General features: G+C 32.1%; 1 protein-coding gene across 1 annotated transcript; it reads right to left on the bottom strand.

Annotated features, from left to right (window-relative positions):
* Positions 1-5,781: 5,781 nt before the first annotated feature.
* LOC137397328 (TNF receptor-associated factor 2-like) lies at positions 5,782-19,357 on the bottom strand. The gene is made up of 8 exons (XM_068083618.1): positions 19,272-19,357; positions 18,533-18,581; positions 17,040-17,114; positions 14,034-14,205; positions 11,053-11,135; positions 9,629-9,778; positions 6,682-6,846; positions 5,782-5,997 (listed from the first exon to the last, which is right to left on the bottom strand). Exons 1-8 carry the CDS (start codon positions 19,355-19,357, stop codon positions 5,782-5,784), a joined length of 996 nt encoding a protein of 331 aa, XP_067939719.1.
* Positions 19,358-19,381: the final 24 nt, after the last annotated feature.

Here is a 19,381-nt window from a genome sequence, read left to right as displayed (position 1 = left end):
GCTATTGTGATTAAATTACGTTTCTATTTTGTTGGTTATTTTGCAACTATAGAAATTACAATTGCAATATCATTTGATCTGAAAATTTTATCAGGTATGAAGTTTTGTCGATTTTAATCTTGAAATTTTGGTCTTGAAATTTTTAATCCTAATATATATCATTATATAGATATTTATATTTATATATCTACTAGCTCAGCCTCCAGGCGTTGCCAGGGTATTAAAAAACTGTTTATAAACAATGAGAAGTGATGAGTGCTGCATAACACTTGCTACTAGCCTGGCACATTGCCAATGGAAAATGGTATTAAAAATCAGCTTATAAACAATGAAAAGTGATGAGAGTTGCCTACCGCTCACTCACTTGCTCTCCTACCACTTTTAGCCTGGCACATTGCTAATGGAAAATTCCAATAAGCTAGTTGATAATCGTTAGGCTTCTAATGACGGTAAGCCATGACTTTGCTTAAGCATTGTCCAGCTACGCTATTTTAATAATAGCTATAGCTGGAGGAACACACATACCTACACACACATCCACATACTGTAGAAAATATATATGTAGAAGATATTTATATACTTAGATTTATATATACGTATTTATATACATTTATATATAAGTTAAAATACATGTAAGTTGTTTCAAAAAATCATTTTTAACTGTAAACTAACAGAAGCTTTTGTACCGGTTTGTACCGACATAGCTTTCTATTGACAATGCTAATTTTATGTCAAGAAAAGGAGAGCTCACACCTTAAATGTCCTTTTAAATTCAATTGTTACGCTTTTTCTAGGCAACAAAGCTTTCGCACACATCAGAAAATAACAACTATCATATTTCTAAAATAAAGTAAAACATAAAATATATATTTAATATAGTAAGAGCAGTCTCGGCTCATTTGTTGGTTTTAAGCCAAAGGTTAGGGTAGAAGATTACTTTCAAAAATACTTAATCTAGTGACATTCAGTCAAAAACTGTCTCAGTATTCAACGCGTGTCTTTCAGCTACATGGACTGACACTGTAACACCTTCACCACCCGATGGTCTTTCACTACACACCAGACTGCTAGGGTACTAGTATGTATAATGGAGACACGACATGAACCGTTTCCTCTCCCGTGTGTAGCAAAGACAAAAATGACATGTTTAAGGGTAACTACGGGAATCTTGCTATTCATATCGACATCGGGAACTTGCACTAAATTGAAGCTTTATGGAATTCCTTTCAAAATGCAAAACAAAAACGTCACACAAATTGGTTATATTAAGTGGAACTTATGTAACTTGAGGGCCTTGTTGTAAGAGTATCTGCAGTATATCCCTAAGTATCATGTTTTGTAAAGACATCGGCGATCATGGCTCTTCTTTAAACTGCCAAGAACGACTAACCTTGACCCTTCATAACAGGTTTCAACAGTGGTTTGCTATTGCTTCCTGTTGGCTATTGTTATCAAAACACCGTCTTTAGATAGCCAACCGTTGGCTTGCGGAGGTGCTTCTTCGCCCTTTGTCAAGTTTGTTTTTAGTTTTGCAGGGTTGCAAACCACCCTTCTCGTCTACACTTAAATGCAGACAGGAGCTGGTTTATTTGCCGACTGGATCTTGCACAAGAGCAATTGTAGTTGAATGTCTTTCCTGATACTACCAATGGTTCTTCTGTAACTCAAACCACTGACCTATTGATCATAAGCCAGCACCATAGCCAGTGAACCATGCCTGTTCTACTGTATATCCTTTATATATAAGCGTCTCAAAGGGTACTACTGTGATGGACGTTGCATTTACTTTATTTACTCCTATATGCCTTATACTGTCTTGTCCTTTAAAATATCGTGATTCGTCTCCCCTTTCTGTTGTATATGCTTATTTCTTATCACTCTGTACGTTTTTAATCGGCGACGCCAATAATTATTTAATCATACTTATACTTCTTTTTATATCATTATTACATCCAGTTTCGACCGTGTGCTATGTTTTTACTTGTTTTTGTACATATCCACCTTCCTTTTATATGGTAGTAAATTGGGTGACTTGGCAAGATGGGCCAGGCTCCCAGTGAAGTTGTGAATGCCTCTGTTGTACATTGATTGTGGCGTTTACAGTCAAATACAAACTTATTCACTTTGAACTCATACACTCTTTCTCTGCCTGAAACAGAGGTGGATTTCAGTAGCCAGATAAGGGAAGGCGCTTGACCTTAACTCTACTGTCAGTCTAGCCTTAAAATTCTTGTCTATATACCGTAAAACCTCTAATTGAACGCCACCTTTATTTGAACGCCACTTCCAATTGACTACCACTGACATTACTTGATCTTTACAAGCCCATAATACCAACTGTTTAGTAGAAAAGTGTAGACAAAATCATATTAGTAATGAATTGTTTATATCAATAACAATTAATTATCTTGTTGTCCAATTTCAAAGCTGTTCTTTTTTCCGTTTAAACTTTGAAAGCAACACCGTAGCAATAATAGTAGCTCTCTGTTTAATGTGGTTTTTCCACTTCAAACTAGCTTACATATACAAAAAACGCCTAAACTTACGATGGTAAGTGAAATTTCTAAGAAACACTATGAAAACAATTACTGTCTCAGGCTAATAATGGTTTTTTGTATATATAAAAAAACGGTTTAAAATTACAATGGTTGATGGAACTTTGAAAGCAAAGCAATAGAAATAATTACTAATGGTCTCAGGCTAATGATAGTTTTTTCGTTACCGTGGTCCTGATACTTCGAAAGACCTGCGCATAAAAACCGGCTCGCAAGTTTTTGACCAAAGGTTATGTTTACCGAACATACTTTTAATTTGCTAAATGCATGGCATAAAACTTTTGCTCTGTCAAAAATTGTTTGAATGCAAATATTGACTAGTTTAGCAGTGCAGGAGAAGAGTTGAGGCCAGAAAATATTGTGGAAGGTATTGGACAACTGCATGTTTGCTCCATTGAAAGCAACAATCAGAATGCAGCTATACAAGCAAATGATGGAAATATTTTTGTTTTAAAACCGTTAATTTTTGTCTCTGCATATAAAAAGTATAGTTCATTTATGTCACTTGTTCATGGACAAATATTTGTATCATTTGATAGATTATTATTGTTTAACTTATAAATATGGAGGTTTATAATATTCTTCTTCCTTAACATGGCTTACAATGGATCGATACTCATAACTTCATTTCTATTGGACATAAAAAGCTAGTTTTGGCTGCAAACTGTAGCAAACATATCGGTGAGTGCAATGAGATTTTCTTTGACAATGTTAAATATAGATATAAAATAAAAACATGTCTTCAAATTCAAAATGAAATCAAAATTGAAAATTCCAACAAATTGCAAAGAAGGAAAAAGGCTATAATGTCATTGCAAGTCAAGTGCAAGCAGTATATACCAACTGATAGATATATTTCTTGATAATATTACGTTTCTCGATGCAAATCTTTAAGAGATATTTGACAATTTGAAGGTAAGTAAAGAGATTTATTGCATCCAAAAGGTTTATTATTGCCAAACAGGAAAAAAAGAGCGAAGTATAGGCAACATTCGCTTTGCCTGTAATAGGACTAAATTTATCTTCCGAAAATTCTGACGAGCTATTTGAAAAATAGATCGCCGGCCTCTATTTGAACGCCGCCTCCAATTGACTGCCACAATAAAGGAAGGGTTAAAAAATGGAGCGCCATGGTATTCAATTAGAGGTTTTTCGATATATATTTATCAAAGGCCGTCGTCTGTGGATCTGTTTGTCTGAATTCCAGATATAGCTACTAAAATCTTGGAATAAAGAATCCATTTCAAAAAAAATTTGATCTCAGACCTTTCCGTTCACCAGTCCGAAGCCATACCAATTAGGCCACAGAGATTAATTTGTTTGCTGGACATTATTTGTCACTATATGTGAGCAAATACCCAACGGCTTTGCGTACCACACAGGGTAATTGCTTAACATGAGACAAATAGTTATTATTACTGAGTTAACTAAAAAAAACTTCCTTGACAATGTGCCAGGCTAATAGCAAGTGGTAGGCAACTCTGATTACTTCTCATTGTTTATAAGCTTATTTTTAATATCCGGACAACGCTGGGAGGCACAGCTAATATACAATAAAATGATTTTTATCTGCAAGGCGGGCAAAACTTATTTGGCCTACTGAATGATGAGCTTACATTAGCTTATTAAAACGAATTGTAACTCTTTATTTGACCTTTTGGTTCAGTGGGTGATTTATCACTGTTACATTGTTCCTTTGCATACCCTTCTTTCAGAAAAGCTGGTTTTAATTGGTTTATTAAAATGCTGAATAAACAATTAGTAGTGTGCAACATGCCAGATACATGTCAGACGACATTTTTATTGAAATGTATCTTTATTCTTTGGTTGAAGCTGTCAAAACTTTAAATATCCAATGATTATTTTAAAAGTAAGTAATTTTGACTCAGATTAATTTTAGAAATTTTTCTTATATTGTACTTTATTGGCTCTATTTATTTGAAAGACTAATCTTGGTTGAACAGTCTGCTGTCCGCTCTCAGATTATTTTGATGTAATGTCATACTTAAAAAAAAAAACTACTGTAAGCAGCAAAACTCGTCGGTGCACGTTTGTGGCTCTTCCAAGTTGTTAAAGTCCTGTGGCTGGGGAGTTACCATGATGATAAGAATTCCCAAGTTAATGAGATTTCTATAGTTTATTTTTGTAAGAGAACTCTTGCAATGTGTCATTTTACAACAAACTTTTTTTCTAATGTACACTGTTAAAATGCAGCGCTCTGAAATGAATAATTGCTACATGTGAAAGTACGACTGTTTTTCCTTTCTCATTCTTTTTATCGTTTGTCAATTTGACATCTAGGCTTTTTCAATTTACTCTATACAGCATCTTCATTTCCACTTCATTTCATTATGTGATGTTTGGCCAGTTGGTCATTTGTAACTTTAGACATGCTGTTGTGTTGAATGCTGCTGAATTCAAAACGTAATAAAGGCTATCGCTAATTAACGTTGCAAAATATAAGCTTTGACATTTGACACCATATTTTCACATGTTTTTAATGTGCAAAACAGCCCACAACTATCATGACAAACAAAGTTCTAAAGTTGCGTGTGTCAGCCAATAAAAATACGAAGTTTATGAAGAAGTTGGATTTTTAGTCCGAGTTGAAAATTTTTTAGGCATTAAATAGCAAAGGTTTTTAGTTAGCGCTTATAATTGCTGCCAGCAAAAAAGTACTAAACTTTGTCTTTCTTACATTTACTATAAACATTTGTTTAATTGATTAAGATAAAGAGCAAGCTTTGAAGTCATGTTGGTTATTTAATTTTTTCAAAACTTTGAATTAGTTTGTAGTTTATTTTTTGCCTCTTTATTTGATTTTGTCTTAGCTTGATTGTTACAGATAATTGTTGACAAAAGCAAATCAGAATCATGTAGAAATATCAATAAAATAGTAATATTGGATACCAATAGTATTTAAAGCAAGTTTCCTTTTTACAAACATGTTCTAGATATAAAATGAGCGAGATGGTTATGTCCGGTGTTTGCAGATGCTATAGCTTGGGAAGTGTAGCTAGGGAAAAGGTGGTTGGGTTTACTGGATAGGCTGTTTGAATACTTTAAACAGCAGAGATTCATACACACCAAAACATTTTAACAACTTCATAATTGGAGGACATCGTTCATCTCAAAGTTGCACTTTTATTTAATTCAACTCATATAATAAGTTATTTTTTTTATTATTCTAAACAAAACATTTCCAGATATACATGTAGCTACAGCATTACTCTTCTACTATGCCAAAGCAGATGTTGTTGTCAGCTACCTCGACCTTTTCAACTCCTCCTGTGTCATTGCTAATTTCTACCTCAATATAGAGCTTATCATTTATAAGGTACTCCTCTGACTCTATAAGGTCTATGTCAGCAAAGAGCGTCTTCCCAAAGCTTCTCTGCATGTTCGCCGGTGGTCTCTTGGAGTGCTTTTTTGTTATATCTGACTGCAAGATGAACAAGCAAAGCAATGTGAAAATGGCTAAGCTGTTATTGACCTTGACTTGACACTTTGAAACGTTAACGTGATAAAATAAGGAGTCGAAGCATATTAAAGGCTATCAGTTAATGAATTTAACAGCATTGGGTTGCGGAGATAATTTCATTTTTGCAAAAATAATGTTTTAGACAAAGAAATATTTTTGCAAAGATTTTAAAAATGAACTTACACAAAATTTTTTAGAGATTTTATCAGAAAAAGTGAGTATTTTCCTATATTTTATTTTTAAAATTATCTGATTGCCAAAATGTTTCTAAATTACAATTAATGAAACCTGATTGTGATTAAAGCGCTCGAAAGAAAAACATGCGTAAAATGCTTTCACTAATTTTTAACGTTGTTATATTTGATATGGGCTGTTGCATGCAAGTTGAAATGCTACGCACCTTTACTCTGGCAATCTCCTTGCAACTATAGACATCATAATTGCATTTTTGATTGATTTTTGATTATTGATTGATTTGATTTGATCGATCTTAATCTTGACACATTCTGACAATGAGTCAACTTCAAACATGAAGGGTAATAATGTTTAAGGGATCAGTGCTAGCTGTGCAAACATGTCAGAAGACATTCTAATTTATTTTCTGGCTTGTACCAGCCGGTTGAAGCTTAAATTAAAATTGCTTACTTTGACAACTCTCCACAGGTCCATTTCTTCATGAAGACCGTGCACAGTAAAATGCACATTTGTTGTTAATGGAAATTCCAATACGACATCATTTTCCCCTTGCAGCAGTTGGACATATAGACCAAGACTAGTGTCTGTACCATTCTTGTTTCCATTCAAGTAGGCCTAAAAATAGTGATAGTTTTACGTCAAACTTTACTGATAAGTTTTTGAAATCTTTTATAATTTGTTTACAAGATCATTCTAGTCTGTGTAACCATTATGTATTTTTATGGTTTTTAAACTATTTTACTTAAAGGTTTATTTAATTATTTTGGTTTTCTAAAAGCAAATAAAAAATTTTGCAGACAATGTTAGTATTTTTATTTGATTTAAATTTTCAGCTTACAGTTTTTTTGACAAGTTTTATTAGCTTGTTCTTTTCTTCATTTTTGAAGAAAAAAGACTTTAAGAAACTTTTTGATTTAAAAGATGCGTCATTTCTCAGTACCAAAAGTGCTAGATTTTGATTTTTAGAAAAATGTGACTGATATAACAGTTATATATAAGAAAATAAAGTTGTATTGTGTTTTTTGCTGTTTTTACTGCTAGCAGTTTAGATCATTTTTGTTACATGTATTTCTATCAGTTCATGTTGTTTCTGTCTTTTAAATAAATAAACCTGCTTTTTAAACTCAAATATTATTGCTATTATACCTAACACTTTTATATTATGTTTGTCAATTAAGTTCGCCATGCCTGCCAAAATAGAGGTACAAAACTATCATGAACTTTATTCACTGTTTCATAAAAATCATCAACTAAAGCATTACGCCAACCTGCTGAAGTATAATTATCCTATATACCAACTAAACCATCCCACATTTGCTAACTAAAATCTTGATCAGTGATGTATGATTATTACATTCATATTGACTGGCTGAAAGCTGGTCTCACTGTAAGTTGAACCGTTAAATATAATAGTGTTTATACAACCCTTTAATTATAAACATAAAATTATGCAAAATCTAATATAAAGTCAAAATACAATTTGTTGTTAAATCGGTCTTTTTTTGTTTACTGCAGCAACCATTCTTATCGACAGTAGACTACTGCATAAGCTGAAATGAAAAATCTACTGTTACTGTACTTTGGATTCAGGCACGTAAAATAATTGTAGATTTACTGCATTTGATTTGTGATTGAAAATATCTCAACAAATACAAATATAGATGAAGATCACCTAAAAAGTACAATTAAGGATGGTCATAAAGCTAGTTAGAGGTAACTAGTTAAGGCAAGTAAAAGATGTAAGCAACATATGCTGTAAGTCAATAACAACCTGTATACTCACTTACAAACTAAATACTAAGAGTAATGCTAGATAAAAATTGTTTTTAGCCGGAGCATGTTACCCATGTTAGCATGAAACCATCTAGTTAGCCATAATGTCACCATTTACATAGTAACACTTCACAAAGTTATACTGAAAATTTTATCTGGATAACATTATCTGAATAATATTAACTGTACAATTGTATCTGAATATACCTTATTATTTAGTTAATAGTATGTGGATAATGACGTCAAGATAATTGTAGCTAGACAGAACAATCTGCAAATTACACACTTTATAGCTTATAAATAAATGAATAATCATATTATTCATTTATTAAATGGTAGATTAACTTGCACTAAACTCAACTAAACAAAATGGGTTTCTCCAGCAACGTTTGCTGTTTGGCATGTTTAGTAACTAAGGCATTATATATTTTTAACAGCAGCATGACTATTACTGGGTTTCCATGCTTTAAATGGATTCAGAGTTGTTCCACTCTGAATTATAGAAACATTAAAGTCCAAGCAGATTTGACGCCATTTTGTTTTGCAAAATTTGCGCAAAAGAATTCGCGGTGAGACTATTATTCAACTCTACAGAAACACTCACTAATGCTAGATTCAAATCAATAATACTCAGTTAAGCCTCTTTCTAGTGAAAGTAAAAAATATTCTGCGCATTTTAGCACACTACCACGCGAGCATAACTGTTATTGCCAACAATAGGTTGCTCATACAGTAATGAGATAATTACCTTTGTATTTATTTTATTACCTTATTCATCAAATAGCTAGAGCTACTAATTGTATAAATTCCCACTGCACTGGTGCTGACCTCTTCCGAGGCTTAAACTCTTTTATCATAGAAAAAGGTCTTTTTTGCTAAAAGTGATTGTCATTCATGCTACCTTTTAGTTGGTAGCTGTAAATCACATAGTAACTTCAGTTGTTATCTTGTAATATAGAGGGATATTAATATTATTAATAATAAAGAAAACTCTGTTCAGATATTTTGGGTAAGCGAGGGCAACAAGTGTACGAAGCGTGACCCGAAAGTGAGTCTATTTTAGCAAGTTCTGTTTTGAGGAGTACATCACTAGTCTTGAAAAAATTGATAATGTGCAACTACAAATTGTTAAAATGATAAGGTAAAAATTTGTCGGCAGAAGTCAATTCTAAATCTATTCGAAGCATGGAAACCCAGTGTTTCTCTACCAAAAAAGAATATCATGCCCACTCACGAAAAAATCATGGCTTGCTTATAGGCTGATGCAACTGTGAAAAAGCCAACTGTTTTTTTTGTTGCAGTTTTACAGAGTTTGGACTAGTGTAACAAAATAATGAGTAATTGGATTTCTTCTCTATACAACCCATTTTTTGTGTTTTTATTCCCTAGCCTTCAGGTCATCAATCTGCATTTCAACCCCTGAATCACTGATCTACTGATTGCAAGTCTGCATTCTAACCACTAAATATCATGCCTACTGGCAAACTTAAACTATGATTAACATAGAATTTGTATTTATTTTACTAATTAGGTGACATCAAGTCTGCCTACTAATATATTTCTTGTTCATGAGTTGGCACAAAGAACTTGTATCAACTAAAGCATAGGGTTTTTACCAACTTACCAGAGCACACATTTTGTAGCCATATTTTGATGAGTAAAATGGAGGGCTAACTTGTCGCTTGACTTCTCCACACAGTTCTGCTTGTTTTCTCGTCCAATAGTTATCAATAACCCAAATGAACTTTCCTTCTAGTGCGCTTTTGTCATAAGCCTGCAGGTACATGCATATGTTTGAAAAAAGGTCTGTGATATGGCAATAAAAATAGAGTAAGTACTCAGCCACTGAAAACTGACTGCTGATTACAACATATGCTACATTTGTTTAAACTGCCATAATTCCCTTAGTAACATTTTAAAAAGATCGCTAGATGATGATATCTGAATAATATGGTTAATGTTATTTAGATAATATTATATGGATAGCGTTATCCAAATAATATTATCCAGATGATATTCTCTGAATAATATTATTTCGATAATATTATCTGGATAACATTATTTGAATAACATTATCTGGATAATGACATAAAGATCTTGTAGCTTAATAAAACAATCTGCATATATCATACTTTTTAGCATTTGTAGCAGTGAGTAGACACTTATAAATCACTTTATTTTTTACTAAAGTAATTCACTTGCTGTATAAATTTTAAGCTTTTTTAAGTTTGGGTGCGCTAACTCTAACACTTATTTTTGTATTTGAAGTTTTTAAAAGTTTTGTTCATCCTAGTAAGAGTAGCATATACTGTTAGTATTAGTTAGTAACTCGTTAAGTTCACCTAATTTGTTAAGTCAACAAGTGTGTGTTTGAGTTTCGCACGAGGCAAGCCTTAACATTACACTCTACTCACTGTCTAAATGATATTTTCAGTGAAAGGGTTTTTTGTAAAATTACAAAGTAAGAGGTTTAATAGTATTACTAAATTTTATATCATGTTTGATGAAATGAAAAAACTGTAGCAAAGAGGACAACACTTTTGCTGTTAAAGCTTTAGCCATGGGCAGAGGACTGAACATGGTCAACTGAATTGTCCTTCCCAAAGACAAAAATTCAAACTGTTTATTATCTAAAAGCTGTGTTAACACAACTTCCAACATTTTAATATACTTTTAAAACCAAGCAAAGACTTCATTCATGTATTTTGGGTAGCCTACACCATCAATGATTTAAAACTGTAGCAGGTTTTAAATCAACATTTAAATTAATTTTAAAAAATTAAACTACATTCAAAATCAGGCATTGTATTAGGGTTTCACTTATTGATTCATTGTAAACAAAGTTCTACTTGTACTAGCTACTCCACTTAGATGCTTTTTAGATTGTTTGCAATGGCAACACCTTTTTAATTAAAGAAAATTAAGTTCAGTACATTTTACCAATGATAGTCATAGTCATAGAACCTATAAGTGAAATTGGCCTTTATCAGGTAAAATAAGAACTAAATTACTTTCAGGCAGCCGTGTTGGTAAGTTGAAGTAGAATACCTTGAATTTGTTGATAAACTCTGAAATTTGCTGATCCTGGCTCGCAATCTGTTTTGATATCGCAGCATAAGATATCGGAGGTTCTGTCAAACCAAACCATATATAAATATTAAAAAATACACCTAAAAGTAGTTTGGTCTTGACTTGGTTTGGTCCCAATCAGGCTCTTTTTTGTTTTTTCCTTAACTCTACTATAATACGTACAAGCTAAAAATTAGCCAGTGAATCGCAGGGAACTACATATTTGTAAATATATAAATAAATTAGCTGTACCACCTGGCGTTGACCGAGTAATAAAAAAATTTGGGCAGAAAATTGATTTGTATTTAACATATAACAACATATGCCATTCTAACTTTCAAACTACATATCATGAAAGAAGTTTTTTGTGTAGTTGAAACAGATTAAGAGAAAAATAGAAACAACTGTAAAAGTTTTAAAACTTTGTCAAATAACTAACTTTCAAGCTGATAGCTCGGCACATTGCCAATGGAAAATTCTAGTAAGCTGCTAAATAAGATAGGCTTCTAATGGCGGTAAGCCATGACTTTGCGTCTGCATTGTTGTCCAGCTACAACTATTCTAATAATAGCTCTAGCCGGACAATCAAACCTAAAATACACATACGGACATACTTTGAGAAATATATAAATAAATACTACAAAATCACACCAGTGTCTACTGTGTCTAAGGAGCTGTGTCTTTTTAGCTCTACTCTCGTTGCACTCGGTTGCCCTACTGCCATAACAACGCCTAAACAACCAGCTTGGTTTTTCCGCCACAACATTGATGGGTTAAACAACTTTGGAGGTTGCAATGCAGTAATCTTTAATGATAGCTTTGCTAATAATAGTGGGCGGTATTTTATCTTTTAATATTTTGTAATACTGTTTTTAATATTGTTTTTAATATTAAATGTTTCTATTATTTGTCAGCAAATTATACTGACAAAAATTGAGAAGCAAATTTTTTATTTTAAAAGTGTTAGTGTTCACTATTAAATTTACTTATTAAGCAACACATAAATTTGTAACAAGTACAACATACATGTAGTTGTTCCTGACAAAAATATTGCTTGAAGCATGTGTATTCTCATTTTACGTTAGTGGTCTAGCAAAAACTTTTACATTGTTGTGTAATAAATCAATTTTATTTTAAAATAATAATACCTTACTTAATTTTATATATTTAATTGTACAGCAAAGAATATGTAATTTAATGTTGCTCAATATGGGTTTCAACAAAGCTCATAAAATATCTATTTATTTCCTAAATTTTTTTATCAAAATAGGAAATCAACGATTGGCCATATTCAATATATAAACTTCAAAAAATTTGATTAATCAAATACAAAAAACTACTGGCTTACTATCTTTTCTAAGTAAATCTATATTAAACTTTGTTTATAGATGCACGCGTTGTAACAACAAATTCACTAGTACCATAAACTATAGCCTGAGAATGGAAGCTCAAAATTTTCTCTTTTGGATTATATATTTTGCAATAAAATAAAATTTTAAAGTCTTTTAAAGTATTACCAGTTTGCACTCTGCAGCATCGAACTTACTGCTGTCATAAAACTATCTTAATACATAGAGAAGATTAGTAGACCAAGTACTAGGTGCAACCTAATATTATATTATTAATTGTATTGCAACCTTGTATTATATTGAAAGTATTGTTTTCATGTAAGTATAAACTAGCACCCTGAAAGTCTCACATACTATGAGAGATCGTCAGGTGAGTCAATACTACAGAGATAGTAACTATGCGCACAATCATTCAGTAATGCCGAACACGACCAACTGCCCCGAATTACAACGTCAGGCCAATAAGTGAGTTTGAACCCCCACGATGCAGTATTTTCTACAACCACAAACTGTGGGTTCCAACAAAGAAACACGGCTCTTATTATAGTAAAGAACATTGTATACAAAAGTTATTAAACATTTGACTATAAAAGATACAGGCCTGTAACCCAAAGACTGATTGTTTAAATCAAATTTATAAAAAGGAACAGGTTTAAAAAGAAAGTAGGAAAGCAATAATGTTTTGTCAAAAAATCTTAGTATGATATGAGTCATGGCCGTCTATGCATCTGCTTGTCTAAAACCACAGTTGAAAATTGGTAAAATAAATTGTACGATACAGGGTTCTAACTTCTGATTTTTAGCTTGGGTTATCAACCTACTACCACTTGCACCAATCTAACACTCTGTGATGTCATGTAATACTGGAGTAGTTCTATGTAGAGTTATTGCACCTGATGGTCACTTGCCACACAAGAGACTGCTCGAGTATTAGCGTATATTGTAATGTCTAATTTCTTAACTTGTTATCAGTGTTGGCTAAAATGCATTTACTTTAAATTTAGCACCAGGTAAAAAATGATTGTTGAAACGCAGCCTTGCGTATTTCAAATTTCATGTTGTAAATGAGATGAGCTTTTTATTTCATTGTTAGTTATACTTATTCATCAACTTTACAAAAACACTCTGTCACCTTCTAACTCCAAAAGTTGGATTTTACCATGAAAATGGCAAAATAGAATCTTATTATATTAGTCATCATAATATTATATATTGTGATGACTCTCAAGATGACAACGCTCTACTGAAGTCTAAAAAATTGTGACAACTTTGAATAATTTTGTAAAGAGTTGCGATGCATCGGCAACAGGCGCAGTTTTAACCCCCGGTGATGGTTACAAAAGATTTGAGAACTCAGCTATGTTTACCAACTACTTCTGGTGACTAGTTCTCAATTTTGGGTAGTAATTGTTTCTCTTGTTTAACAAAAATTAAATTTCTAATTATTTGCGGCTTTCAGCCATTTGTGAAGTTGTCTGTCCTCGAATTCGCAAACTTTTAAATCCATCGAAAAATATCATCCGGTAGCTTATGTTTATTACAATTTTTCTTAAATGATTCTTTAGCTTAAGCGAGTATTAGACCCGTTTTTATAGTTTCTTTTAAACTCACCTGTCGATGCTTTGAGCAGTAGCTTTGCTATTTCATTCGTGCTTTTCTCCAAGTTTCTTGTCTGTTTGCCCTGCTCATGCACGGCCTGCACTACTATAGAAATATCATTTTGAATATCCGCTTTGTACACCTGCTCAGCAGCTTGTACTCGCATTTCATCAATACCAACCAGCTGTATAAATAGAGGGTTATCTATATAAACAGAGGGTTATCTGTGAAAACCAATGGTTATCTGTATAAATGTAGAATTATTTGTATAAATTGAGAGTTATTTATTTAAAAAAGACGTTATTTCTGTCAATAGAGGGTTACTTGTATAAATTTAAAGTTATTTGTATAAAAAAGGTTGTTGTTATAAGCAGATGATTATATGAATACCTGGAAGAGCATATGTGTAGAAAAGAGTTTTCTATGTGAATAAATAATTATGTCAACTAATACAAATTTATATGTATAAATACAGTGTCATATTTATAAATAGAATATTTTGTATGAGCAACTACTTTAACTATAGTAATAATATGATGTGTTTTTGCAAAAAAAAGTGTTTAATAAAATGTTTATCTACGTAAATAGAAAGCTATTAGTATAAATAAAGTTTATATGTATACGGTAGTTTTGCCTGTTTAAATAAATTGCTATATAAACATATAGAGAATTAATAAATGTCCAGCATTGCACAGGTCATAGACAACTGCTTATACACACTGGCAGGTAATGCGTTTGTCATTGGCTAAGTTCACTAATTAGCCAAATGGAAAGTGAGTGAATCGAATAATTTGAGTAGCTAAAACTTGTTTAAATCCTTACTATAATAAGAGCTGTGAAGCCAGCTTGTCATGATTTTTCTCGCAATGAAGATCTAAATGTTTGCTTGTAGTAACCAATAGTATTTTTGCAAGCCATTCAAGCATGCATATTTTAACCAATGTAATGAATATGACCAAAGTAATTCTACTGAATAGCAATATAGCTGGATGTCTAATTATATAGAACATCTGTCTGCAGACCTGAGATGATTCGAGATTGAGGAACGTTATTGTTATAACTAGTCGCACAAACAACAGACAAATAATAAACACAGAGTTTTATACACAGTAGTTCATATAGAGATCATCTTCATGAATATCTCTTTGTCAATATAAACATACTGTAGCCACGTTTCAGTAGATAGTATTCTTTATAGACAAGATGTTATGTAGGTAAATAGTGATTTACATGATAATAATAAAATGTTTCTTATTAAATTTACATAAATTGCAAGGTTTATATAAATAATGTTTTGTGTTGGTACATGACTATTTACATAAATAGGAGGCTGTCTAATTGTGTGCCAATAAAATTTTATCTAGATAAATAGAAGCAATTATCTATATAACGAGAGAGATTTATTATAAATGAATAAAAAATACTTCACTTGTATCTGGCACAGTTCATTTGTAAGTGTGTAAGTGACACAAAGTTTTTTTGGTTACAACATTAAGAGCTACATTAAATATTAAACTTTCAGTTTTAAAAAAGCATTTTTTTCTCATGTCTATATTTAAAATGTTCATTTAGTACTTTAACACGTTTTCAACTCAGGTTTGTTGACAGTGGTTGTTGTTCTTTATTAACAGTAACTCAGGCGACAGACTTAATTGTATAAAATGGATCACGACGCAAATGTGAGATATTTTCACGTATTCATGTATTTTGGTACCTGGATTTTGGAGTTGATTATCTCTAATAGAGCATAAATGTAAAATTACACATTTTTATAGGTATTCACCATATTCGTATATCTATAAAAAAAAGCTTATTATTTACAGAGCATTTAAATTTTCAGAGATTGTGAAATTGAGCAACTTTTAACCGGGAACTCCGCTACAAGGTTGGTGGAACTAAAAACCGTTTTGCTAATTCTCAAGTTCTACGCTTCGACTATTAGCGAAAAACCAGCTACTTATTCTAGAAATATCGACAGATGGAGCAAAGTTATTAACTGTTGAGTTCTGATCATTCTTATGTTGCCAGGTTCCTTCTTTCTCTTTGCAAAACACCCTATTCAATTCGGGCACAGCCAACTGTCCCAAATAGAGCTAATGTTAATAAAGTATTATATAGAAACTCAATGCTAAATTCTGTGGCAATTGGAAAAAACCTTAAAAAGATGCACTTTTGATACGACTGGTTGTGTATGTATATATATGTCATGAATACATATATATTTAGTTATATAAGTGTGTATATATAATATATGTGTATATATATATATGTCATACACAACCAGTCGTATATTTATATAAATAGATTTATATAAATATATACTAGTGGAATGATCGGCGTTTCACAGGCATTAAAAATCAGCTTATGAAACAGTGACAGGTAATGTAGTTGTCTGTCACTTGCCATTAGCATGGCACATTACTAATGGCTAACTTGAGTGAGCTAGTATTGCTAAACTTATTAGTAAGAGCTGTGAGAGCAAGCATAAAATTATGTTGCCCCATAACAGTGAGCGGTGTGCATGTTTTCACCTGCATAGCCACATTAATAGGCTAATGAATCCATAAACCTTGTTCAAAGATTTAGCATATTGTCTGGGGAGCGGGAGGGGAGGTGTTCTAATTTAAATCTAGTTGCTTCCTTTTAATAATTTAATAGCAATATCTAGTCAAACCAACTCACACAAGCATGCACACACAATATATATATTAGCTCATCCCAATTTTATTTGTTTAGTAAAATGTAGCAATACAATTTGCTGCGAAACATGTGTTTATTTATTTAATTTTCTTGCCTTGAGAATATTTATTTAATAAGCTATAATATTATTTGATACTTTGATTAAACTAAACAAATGGTTTTGACTCTGTTACGTTATTTTTTACACATACAATTTTTTAAGCTATTCTTCACGTAATTATTTTACACTTACTTTTACTTCCGATTTAGTGATATAATATGATAATATATTGTAGATAATTTTTACGCATTATTCATCTATATTTCATACTATCTTACCTCGGCTGTAGCGTCAAATGTACCATCAAAAGTGGCATCACTTAGCATACTTCGGGTCGACACGCATTCGGGTTGCTAAGGAATATAAAATACCGAAAGGGTAATTTCTGATATGTGCAGTTTTATAGCTTCAGCCAACAACTAATGCACTATTATATCATTACTATTGTTGAAAATACCTTTTGGCCTTTATATGTTTGAAAAGCTATTAATTTAATGTTGTTTCGTTATTGTACATCAATGGAGTACAAACAGGCACTTTTAAAGAGAATAAACCTAATCCCACAAGAAATAAGAGTCAATTAGTAGCTTTGTTTTAGTCAATGAGGCTTAAGTGCAAACATAAATTGTTGCCATGACATTATATGGTAGCTACTAATTAAATTTGTTTTTAAAATTTCTAATTAATCCACATATACCTGTAAATCCAATGAACCTTTAGAAGTAACCTATACACTTAGACTACAATTTGTAGCAAAACAAGTTTGTTTTTTAGTTAAAATATTTAGTGCTACTAACTATCTGTAGATGAATTTGGTTTAAAGTTTAGTTTCTTATTTAATTATTCAACGATTGTATGTTATATATATATATATATATATATATATATATATATATATATATATATATATATATATATATATATATATATATATATATATATTGCAAGAATCGTTCATCTTTCTGCTTTTAGATAAGGCATTTCCGAAGCATCATCAAAACCGCCAACGTTCTTGATCTGAAAATTTTCACCGTAATCAGGTTATGCCAATTTTAATCTTAAAAGATCTTGCCAATCAGATCACCTCAAAGATCAGAAGCCATCACAAATGATAGAAAAATACCAATGCTACTAAAATTATGTGAGTTTGTCTTCAATTGAAAGCTTTTGCCTAACCAATCCTAACAGCGGCGCAATAGTTTAAAAAATGTTTGAAAGCTTTTATTTAAAAATCTGCAGCATATTTATTTGTCGCCTGATGGTTCTGCCTCATTTCTGTGTCTCATAGATGACAAGAATGTCTCGATTGGCAGGGTGAATTTCGCATCATGTTTCGTGGTTGAATTGAGCAATTTTCTTAAAAAGGACTGCATTTACTTGCAAGCTAATATTATGAAGTAGTAGTAGGGAACACTTAGTTAAGCTGCTTGCATTAAATTTAGTTGAGTTTTCAAACGGTAGAATGAGTGTGTTGCAAAAGGACGATTTTTCAAGTCTTGTAAACTAGGTTTTTTTTTAAAGCAAGCGCAAATGATAGAAAAATACTATTAACTTTTGATAAAATCCACTCAAGCTTAGTGCAAGTTCAATTTCATAAACATATACTCAAGGTTTTATTAAATGTTGTGGTCGTCTATATAAATTTGTAAAAAATATTCGTAGCTGCTCCTAAGATAAAAATTGGCCCGAGTCGTGTTCTCTTACACACAACTGCAGCAATCAGTAGGAGAATTTCTTAAAAGATTACAACGCAGTAATGCTCTTTGCTTACCATTACCCAAGGTTTGTTAGTTGTAGGCATCTTGACTGGCAGAAAGCTTCTAAGCCAATCAGAATGATCACTTATGATTGATCAATGGTACCCCGCCGACGACTCTAGTAACTTCTGAAATATGTTGCATTTTTGTTGCATAACTCACTGTATTCTCTGGATTCTTTTAACTTACATAAAACTTTGTCATATTCTCACCAAATAACCATCAATATTTTGTTTAATATGTTCAATTATAAAGGTAGCGTAGAAAAGAAGATGTACCGCACCTTAATGGTTGCGAATACCATCTTAGCTACCTAAAAAAATATCCGTATGCAGTAAATTAGTCCATAAAACAGCATGATATAATATTTTTTAAGTTATTTATCAACTTTTAGTTTCTAGTACCCTGACAGTCGCGTGTGTCAGCACAGATCATCAGGTGTGATAGTTAACTGTGCAACTACTAAGTGTCCACACAGTGAAGTCAACTGGTGCAGGTGGTAGAATGCTCGTCTATGAAACTGAAAGTTGTGAAAATATATGATATATATATCATTGCCGGTTATATGATACAGTGATTGATATATATATATATATATATATATATACATTTATTTGATTACCAAAATATCGCATATTGTTCCCTATATATACTTTTTTTTAATTTTTAGGCTCTGCCAATGTTCTCTTTATTTTACGCTCAGTTTTTTAATCGATTTCACCAAGCGTCCGAGCGTTATAAACAGTGACCGACCTTTTCCTGTGACCGGAGGTCTTGATCTTGTTACTGTGCTGACCAAGAGGTCGATCGCCACTGTCCTGGTTCCTGCGCTCTGCCATAACATAAAGATTCAGTAAATGTCG

The sequence above is a fragment of the Watersipora subatra genome, chromosome 5 (assembly GCF_963576615.1).
Source record: "Watersipora subatra chromosome 5, tzWatSuba1.1, whole genome shotgun sequence".
Classification (NCBI taxonomy): Eukaryota; Metazoa; Bryozoa; class Gymnolaemata; order Cheilostomatida; family Watersiporidae; genus Watersipora; species Watersipora subatra.
This window is presented reverse-complemented; position numbering and strand designations above follow the sequence as displayed.

Bases quoted from the DNA above. Each gene is read 5' to 3' on its own strand.
- LOC137397328 (XM_068083618.1), bottom strand. From the start codon at position 19,357: ATGGCAGAGCGCAGGAACCAGGACAGTGGCGATCGACCTCTTGGTCAG. The intron at 11,136-14,033 runs GTGAGTTTAAAA...TTGGTTTGACAG, and splicing joins ACTGCTCAAAGCATCGACAG to AACCTCCGATATCTTATGCT. The intron at 6,847-9,628 runs GTAAGTTGGTAA...CACTATTTTTAG, and splicing joins GCTACAAAATGTGTGCTCTG to GCCTACTTGAATGGAAACAA.